At 35.2% G+C, this 10,000-nt stretch overlaps 1 protein-coding gene across 3 annotated transcripts in view; it reads left to right on the forward strand.

Annotated features, from left to right (window-relative positions):
- LOC135216376 (coiled-coil domain-containing protein AGAP005037-like) overlaps positions 1 to 10,000 on the forward strand; it is a 1,031,334-nt gene that overhangs the window by 802,876 nt on the left and 218,458 nt on the right. For all 3 annotated transcript variants that reach the window (XM_064251640.1, XM_064251641.1, XM_064251642.1), the window contains one exon: positions 8,614 to 8,667. In XM_064251640.1, the coding sequence (XP_064107710.1) occupies positions 8,614 to 8,667 (54 nt within the window). The remainder of the gene's footprint in view (positions 1 to 8,613; positions 8,668 to 10,000) is intronic.

Consider the following 10,000-nt stretch of genomic DNA (forward strand, 5'->3'; position numbering starts at 1 on the left):
TGTTAGCGCCTGGGTAGCTTACGAGCGCCTCGTTTGAAGGTGAGAAAGAACAAAGACCAGTAATAAAGGGAATATCGTAACAACAGAGGAACTATTACGCAAACGTATCATTTATCTTAAAAGACGCACATAAGAGATCTCACATTAGAAAGTGCAATTGAAACAAGTCACGAAAGTTAAAGAATAAAAATGGGAAAATCGATGATATCCATTGAAGAAAGCAGTTGACGTCAAATTTATCCAGAAATTTACATTAGAAATTGGATGAATATAGCTCCGGTAGCTACAATTCATTGGGAATGCATTTCACATATCAAGAGAAGACGCAATAACGTGTAAAAAAGCCTTCAACAATACTTTTTGAAAATGCCTAAACACATATACATAAAACACACACACCTATATATGTGTGTGTGTTCAGTCATTTATATACGCATGAACTTTTTATGAAAAACTATGGTAAGTCTCAAATAACGCTAACATCAATTCAAGGGGGTTTATAATTGACAAAGGTATCTTCCATCTCTGAGAAGTTAGTTCAACTGTTTATCATTATATCTACGAATATCCAAGAAGAAACGTGCGCGCGCGCACACACACACACACACACACACACACACACACACATATACTATATATATATATATATATATATATATATATATATATATATGTGTGTGTGTGTGTGTTTGTGTGTGTTCGTGTGTGCGCGCGGGCATGTGTGTATACAGAGAAAGAGAGACTGAAAGACAGACAGATACTGACACAATACCTGAGAATGATACAGTGGCATTATTGAGAGAGACAGTAGGATGAAAGCCTCTAATTTTTAATATGCTTGAGTAATTAGATTAAGAGACAAAAAAGTATACTTTCAAAAAGACATAGCGATAAGAGACATAGGTATGATCATTATTCCTCTCTCTCTCTCTCTCTCTCTCTCTCTCTCTCTCTCTCTCTCTCTCTCTGTCTTTCACGCATGAAACCTCTCTTTCTCTCAGCTTCCTTTGACCTATACTAATATGCATTCCATCCACTCCGGTTTTCCACGGCCTCGTAAAATCTCCACCCACTTTGTTACCAATTTAACTTCGAGTTTACACGTTAAATCATATCATACACCTGTATAAGCAAATTGCGGGTGATGAATTTTCCCAACCCGATTTGATTCCAAAGAGAGGGAGAAAGATGAAACGATTTTGGTATGATCCCTTTAAAGTCCTTGCCCCTCTCAGGACGTACGGGGTAAAATATACATCTGACTGACAGTCAACTGTTGTAGGTCGCATATTAGGTGCCAAAGGGCATGGTGCTGAAGTCCTCATCCAAAGTTACATTTTGGATCCCCACTACAGCTCACCTTCAAGGGGTAACGGCATGTAGTTGATATATATTCTTTTCATTTTAACTTTGCTACTGACTGACAATGAATATCGTATGGTTCCATCCGGAGACTGGTTAAAGAGAGAGACATTAGCCATAATTTTATCATCTATAATATATTTGTAATTTGTCACTGCAATTTTCCCTGTCGTTCCTTTAATTACAAAGGAAATTAATCGGTCTGCAAAATTGCATTTCAATTCCAATTTCAGTACCTTAGTTTGAAGATGGCGCCATTTCGTTATATCCTGACTAATATTCATGGAGTCAATTAGAGGAATAACGAAACCAGATTCAGAGGATTAGGGACTAATATGCAAATTGGCAACGGAATTAAGGGATAAAGCCTCGAGAAGTCATGGGACTGAGCAATACATTATTTATTAGCGATAAAAGTCATTTAACTTATTTGGATGAACCTAAATCCTTCCAGACTCCATGACGGCCAATCGGGATTAAAAACTTAAACTTAAAAGTTGGGGGCTGAAGCCTTATGGCGGCGATACCCGATAGTCTATGGTTTTTTGACCAGTAGTAAGTGTGGGGATGATTTACTTGTATTTCATTATGACTCGTATTCGTTGATTTCCTTTTTATTTTTTCTGAAGAGAGCTATTGTGCCGCTTTGTCTGTCCGTCAGCATTTTTTTATGTCCGCAATTTTCTTTGTATCCGCCCTCAGATATTGAAACTACTGAGGCTAGAGGGCTGCAAATAGGTATGTTGATCATCCACCCTCAAATAAGTATGTTGATCATCAAGCATACCAAATTGCAGCCCTCTAGCCTCTGTAGTTTGTATCTTATCTAAAGTTAAAGTTAGCCATAATCGTGCGTCTGGGAACGATATAGGCCAGGCCACCACCGGGCTGTAGTTAAAGTCTCATGGCCGTGGCTCATATAACATTATACCAAGACCACCAAAAGACAGATTTATTTTCGGTGGCGTTAATTATACGGTGTACAGAAAACTCGATTGCGCCAATGAAACTTCGCTGCCTTTTTTACTTGTCTTTTCATAAGATCAATTTTCAAATGGGCAATTTTGCAGTTTTATCATTCAATAAATCTTTCTCCTAAACAACATGCATCTTCTTAGAATTTACTCTCTTGTTATGCTGGTTGCCGATGATGTTTGTATTGCTGAGTAGGGTAGTGTTCCGAATCATGTTTAGGGAGTTATTTTGTTTTTAGGACAAAATGGCAGTTCACCTTTTTAGTTTATGAAAAACGGGGTTGTAAGGGAAAACTTTCAATGGACAGTTTTTTAGAACCAGGAGATTAGTACTGAGACTGAGACGGTGGAAGAGACTTGCGAGAGAGAGAGAGAGAGAGAGAGAGAGAGAGAGAGATAATTGTGAAGGATAGTAAGACTGCTGTATGATTCTGGTGATATGGAAAGGGTGATTGTGATTCACCTGCATTAAAAGTAGTGGGAGTAATAACTTCAATATGAGATTTAATACCAATGAAGTCACTTACAATAGATATGATTACTTTGCCGAACAAAATTTTCTTCTAATGAAATTCTTTTACATTGCATTTGCAAATCCCCATTTTGCAACCCAGGTTAGTGGTAAATTCTAGATAGTAAACCCCAAGGAGTAACTTGGAAATATGGTAAAATATGCCCTTTCGTAATGTTAAGAATACTTACTAAAAAACTGACGATAACTGTAATAATTAACACAGAAAATATGAGAAGAATTCCATAATATAGGAACAAAATTGTACTTCCAATACTTGCCTTGATAGTTTCAGTTAAAAGATAGTCTTCTGAGGAAAGACGAAATAGTTACTGGTAAAACAGAATAGTTTCTATATGGGTGAAAGGAACAGAATCATCTCTTGTGACTGTGCCAGAGAGGATTTGATGATCCAGTAGCTACTCAAAAAACTACGAGCTCTTGCTAGCACATGGCCAGCCTAATCTAGTACAACGACATAATGACTTTATGAGGAGACGAAGAAAGGGAGGTTGACCCACAGGACTTTATGGTCGACCTCAGAGTCTGCCAGACGCCTGGAAAATGTCAAGAGGGCAAACTATATATTCCCTTTAGTTTCTGGGGTTATCGCCAAGCGCCATGGTGTAAGAGATCAGGAATAGAATCCCTACTTTGAAATCCCTTTTGGTATTCACCAATGGAATGATGAATCTGTATTGTCTTGAAAATTGGACGAAGGGAGACTTAAAGACGTCAGTGAACTTCGAAAGAAGAAATAATCAGAAACGAAAATGGAAAGGAAACGCTAGATATTTCAAAATCTGTTATTTCAGATTATAATTTCAGTTTTACATAAATTATGATATTTAAACCTTTGATTTGATACTTACTTCTTTAAAGTACAGATAGAAGAACTAGTCCTGGTGTGCCTCTTATATCTGTTTAAAAAATTTCTTTTTAAAAGTTTTATATCTGTGATAGTCGTGGGCACAAAATGCTGCACCATACCCCGCGGAAATGAACTTTTTACGCATCTCTTCATGTTGCCAATGTTTTCGTGTCAAACATCTCGCCTATGAGAAGACTTTCAGTGATGCTGGTGATGGGTTCCCGACAATTACTGACTCCTATTGATGCCGCTATTGCTTATCCAAAACATCTCTTGTTATTTATTGCAAGTTGGTTTTGACAGGGCAGTTTTGCACTTAAAATATAGAATAAATCTATCAATAATAATAAAATTCGAGTGGATCTGATCTTGTTCGTCCTTCCCGGGTGGCAGTAAGGGAGATATGACACAGCCACCCACCTCCTGCAAAATGGTTTGTCTGCCCTGGGTTGGGGCGGGTTAGGTAAGGGAATGGGAGGGTAGGTGAGGCATCCACCCTTCTCCTGCATACCTATTTGTGGTCCCCTGTTGGGGGCTGGGTAGGTGGGTAGGGGATCGGGAGGGTAGGGGAGACAGAAGAACAGGGTTCCAGCATGACTCAGCCATATCACGTTCTCTCATGATCACTCGGAATGCCTGCATAAGAGACTCACGTTTATGGAAACATCATTGCAAAAATTATGGTTTGTATCCTTGTCGAACATTACTGTTGTTTGTGCGCTCTAATTGTCTTTTGTATACTTTAGTTAAAATTTAATTCAAATTAATTTCTGAGAAAGCCCTTGTACTGAATCATAAAATCTTTACTGACATCAATACAGTTTTTAAAACATCGAAAATAATTTTGTTAAATGCTGCAACCGTTCCTGAATTGTTTTTTTCATTTCATATAAAATGTAAGCCTACTTATTTACAATACACTCGTAAGTCATGAGTAAAAATACATAATACAGATGGCACATATCACTCCTACTATGATCTGAAAAATGTAGTAGCTGATTTTAAATAGCAATGTTTTATACAAGATTTAATTCAACTGTATTCCTTCCTATCATGACGAAAAGTGCAAATATTAAAGATTCATGTAATGTATATATATATATATATATATATATATATATATATATATATATATATATATATATATATATATATATATACATATATAACAAATTTAAACGTTTAGAAAGCACAAACCATTTTTCACAGGGAGTAGATAAAATTCTTGAGAGTTAATCTGCTTGTGCACGCTAGTTTCTATTATTTTGGTGTTGGAAGAAAACTTGAAAGGAATACTTAAGAGCTGACAGAATAATTCCCGGTTTAAAGACACAAATTAAACGTAAATATAAAAATCTAATTTATATTTTGCGTACTTTTGATTCAACAGAAAATATTAATCCTGAGAGTCATCCTTATCAGAGAATAAATAGATCTGAATGGGAACTCGAATAAATAGTATAAAATTAATATCTTATTGGGCTACCCTATATAGCAGCGATGAAAACTCCGCTGGCTGAAGTTAGAGCTACCAATATGGTCTTAATATTGCTTATTGATTAAAGAGAGATGCCTATTCTCATACAATACTAATGAATAAGGTTAGATTAGACCTAGGGGTTGTTTCAGTTAATCATGAAATGGACCGTGAAGCCTACTTTCACTAGTAACACCTTTCATAAAAAGGCAGGACACTGGCCTAGGTCTATACCAAATTGTATCTATGACATGGGTGTAACAATGAAATTAATTAGGTATGTACGTAGTTTATTCTATTTTGGTCCGGCCGGCTGAGATCCTTCCCAGGCGAAATCCAGCAGCGAACTGTCATAAAATCGTTGGTTACCCGTCCACACGTGCGACCACCTGTCAGTCGGTCGAAAGAACTTCAGGTAATTCCATCAGTTCATATGTTTTGATGAGTGGACTGACTCCGCCCACAAGCTGTCGTCCACCTTTTAACGTTTGTTTCGATGAACTGACAGTGAGACTGACAGGTAACCTGAACGTGAATACCCGGCTTAGGAAGGGTAAAATCCTTGCAACGTTTTTGGGAATGGTGTATGGTTGGGAAATCTTAGGCATTTAAGGACCACTTAGCAGATAACAATGTATTCCTTTATCTGTTGTGAACAGACCTAATATCTTTATTCAGGCATCGATTAGCCTGCCAGAATGAGTTCAGGAAAGTTAATTTGGATGAGCTATGACGTCTTTCGGGGTAATGCAATAAGCAATAATAGTATGATATTTCCACAAGTACATATCTGTTGGTGATGCTGATATCCCTTTATCAAGGATTCTCTTGTTTCCGTACTTTTATTTCATCAATGATGCGGTTTACTTGACGATTGACCATCAATGGCTCTTGAGTAGATTTCTCCCCGACAGCCACATTGCAAGTATACGCATATATACACACTAATACACAGTCCCACACCTTCACTCTTTACATTAGTCTTCATTATTCATATTATAAAATAACTTTCATTCATTTGTTCTTCAAAACCATTTAGGTTTCTTCGGACAATAAGCTCTGCTCGACTTCAGTGTAAGATCGAATTTCACTGCAATGCCAGAGAGCATGTTTGCGTTTTTTTTTTTTTTTTTTTTTTTTTTTTTAATCATTTGCTCTTTTTTTCATAAGAACGCGGAATAAAGACAAGAAGTCTATCGCTAAATAATTTCACAGTTAACTCATTAAATAAATGCTCAATATTTCATCCTTTATTTTGTATATCGACTAAGTTCCTATAAAGTATGTAACACCTATGAAACGAGCAACACATATGAAAAAATAAATTAACAAATGACCTCTGCAGAAATAGATAGAAAAATAGTCAGGAGTATAATTTTGTGTCATGACGATATTATCCGACGAGGAGGATAAATTTGCCGAATGGGCTTTCCATGTAAAGAGGAATTACTCCCTGAAAATAACATTATACTTTATCATCACTATTCGTATCGTATCTGACACTACCAACTGCGGAAAATTACATGATATTTTCTTTGCGCAAAAGCACTGCAATGCAGAACTATTTTAACTGTGTCACTCCTCTATATAATTGATATTTTTTCTTAGTCTCCCGCTGATATGGTTAAATCGGATTATATCGATATAGACTCAAGGCAAGGGATAATGATTAGTTCACACCATTTTGGATTCAAACGTTTCTGTAAGAAGAAAGTAATCTATAGCAAAAGTGTGTTGGATTTTGAGAACTAATTTTGCTATATATATGCATATATATATATATATATATATATATATATATATATATATATATATATATATATATATATATATATATATATATATATATATATATATATATATATATGTGCGTGAGTTTGTTGGTCATGAAAGTGTATATACTTGTATATTTATCACTGTACAATTCAGCACTGATTTCCCTGTCACACCTGTATATAAAAGCGTACTTGCATTTATATATACATATATATATATATATATATATATATATATATATATATATATATATATATATATATATATATATATGTGTGTGTGTGTGTGTGTGTGTGTGTGTGTGCGTGCGTGTGTGTGTGTGTGTGTGTGTATAAACATAACTATTAGTTCTAAGCAAGCTATTCAACTGAAGAGATGGGTATGGGAACTTTAGTTTGACATGTGGTAGCTACAGAATAGCCTTTGAAATGAAACTGGGCTGCTAATATGAAGTTGGATGACAATCTGTAATATAAGAACGGAAAAATCTTCTCATAAGTACCATTAATCCATCTACATAAGTAAATATCTCTGATGATGAATGCAAGAAGAAACAATATTTGACCGTGAAATTTTTCATTAGGGCGTAGCACTATATTATGTGTTATACCATGTCCTATTTTGAATGTTTGAGAATTTAAGTTTTTCAGAAATGACTCGTAATATAGCAAAATTAATGCTGAGACTTAGTGAAACCAAATAAGCTGTGAGTTCTGGGAGTAAAAAATCGCTTTCAGTTTAATGTTCCACTGAATAATTGTAGTCAAGAACACTGGCTGTAATATGTAGCCTGTTTTTTTTTTGTAGTAAGCAATCTGCAGCTTTTAGACCGCGATCAACATCTTGAAGAATGTATTCAAGATCCCGTGATTCTCCCTTTATTTTTGAACAAATCATTTGCTCTGGGTCTAAATTTCTAATGTTTAACAGGGATGACAGCTGATATCTCAGACTAAAATCAGTAGGTTCTTTTTCCCTGCGAGATAGAAATGTTTCCTTTTAAAGTTAAAGTTTGAAAGTCGATTGGTTTTCGATCTTATAAAGTTCTTGTGGGTAACCTCTTGTATTTTTTAGTAATGTATTCGTACGTTGGGGAATCAGTGATTATCCTTTTCTGTTTTTCTGTCTTTAATTTGATGTTGAAATTGAATGTTAATTTTTTTTACTTATTTTTATTTGTATAAACAGCAGATCCATACAACGGGAAAGTGAATGGACGAATGAAGGAATAAACTTCAAACTTATTCGTTTTCACTGACTTGTTTGGATTTGTTAAAGAGGAAGATTCGTAATCTGTGTTAGACTTTAGCAATAGCTCTGATTTGGAAACGTTAAGTCTGAGGTACTACCACTGCCTGCAAAAGAAGCTGATGCTGGAGTCAAGTTGTTGTTGTGTATGACGATAGGAAGGGATGAACAGTGTAAATAAGAATTTAGAAACTGATGGACATTAGTGTATAAAGAAACGAGGATTATTAACGCATAGTTAGACGTAGTAATTCCCAGACCAAAACATAAGAGGAGGCAATTGAAAGTGACTGGTGTGAGAGACACACATAGTGATAGAATTAGATCAGTAGATCTACCCTTCTTCAAGATGACATATTTTTCATAGAGTTAATAAGAATCACAATGTTTTCAGACGACACTTTCCTACGACCAGACACAAAGCCGCCAAAATTAGGAAAGGGTAGAGGTATGGTAGCCGATAAATAACTTTTCCTCCATTTTTTGCGTTTTTGAACTTTTTTTCAATAAACATGCTTTCTCATTTCCTTTAGTTCAGTTTTGCAAGATATATTACCTTTCTTTTTTGGCACGATACACACGCACGCAGACAAGTACACACAGACGAGATGCATATTCAGGTGTATTTTCGTATACGTTCTACTCTCACATGCACGAACATGTTGCAGATACATATCATATTTCATAATATATAAGAGTTATATATATATATATATATATATATATATATATATATAATATATAAATATATATATATATATATATATATATATATATATATATAGTACATATATATATGTGTGTGTGTGTGGTAAGTATTTAAACATAATGAGTTTCTGCAACTTAAATAACTCTCTCTCTCTCTCTCTCTCTCTCTCTCTCTCTCTCTCTCTCTCTCTCTCTCTCTCTCTTTCTGAGTGAGTATTATGTTTGTTGGCTCACAGGTAATATTGCATGCAAGCAGCGGCATATTGCCATACTGCAGACGAGCAGTAATTTCACGATGAAAACCCGGTCTAAAGAAGTGGCTGAAATACAACTAACGAATTTAAATATCTTTTTCAGAATTCGAAAATTATTGTTAAATTGCCGATCATGATTAATCGCGATATGTCAACGATATGAAATGAATGATATAAAACTAAATAAAAAGGTCTTTGTGATACGATTTGAGGCTCTTGAATACCTTAAGAAGAGCTGAATTTGACTCATAGGTAATTTCTCTCGTCTCCTGCACTACGGTAGTAAATCGAGTGCTTCAGCAATTAGCAGCAGGGTGATAAACTTTGCCCTTTTGCAATATATGCCAAAAGATTATGTCAGCACGATATACCTACCGGTCGACAGGTCATCCAGGGTAAGGAGACGCGTCACAAAAGATATGCAGAGCTTTCATATGAAAATAGAATATCAGTATTTCGACCATTTAATGTAAGCGTATGTAAATTGAACTTTGACTGTATGTAAATTGCATGTGGTTTACGTACGCCGGTTTTGATTAACGACCTTGAAAATTTAACACAGTAATCCAGGTTTCCATTTGCTGTGAGTACTGTGATGAATATCAAGTAACCTCGATGCTTGATAAAGGCACGACGTTTTAAATGAATTACTTAGTGCCATTAAGAATAAAAAAAATGTGATTTTTATGTCATTCGACGCTGAAATTAAGTTCTCTATTTAATATAAAACCTAGTTAACCAATCACTCATTTTGACTACTTACAGATTCTTTAACATCGTTGAAGTATATCCGAGATTAAAGTGTAAACGATACAATGT

This window comes from Macrobrachium nipponense, chromosome 6 (assembly GCF_015104395.2).
Source record: "Macrobrachium nipponense isolate FS-2020 chromosome 6, ASM1510439v2, whole genome shotgun sequence".
Classification (NCBI taxonomy): Eukaryota; Metazoa; Arthropoda; class Malacostraca; order Decapoda; family Palaemonidae; genus Macrobrachium; species Macrobrachium nipponense.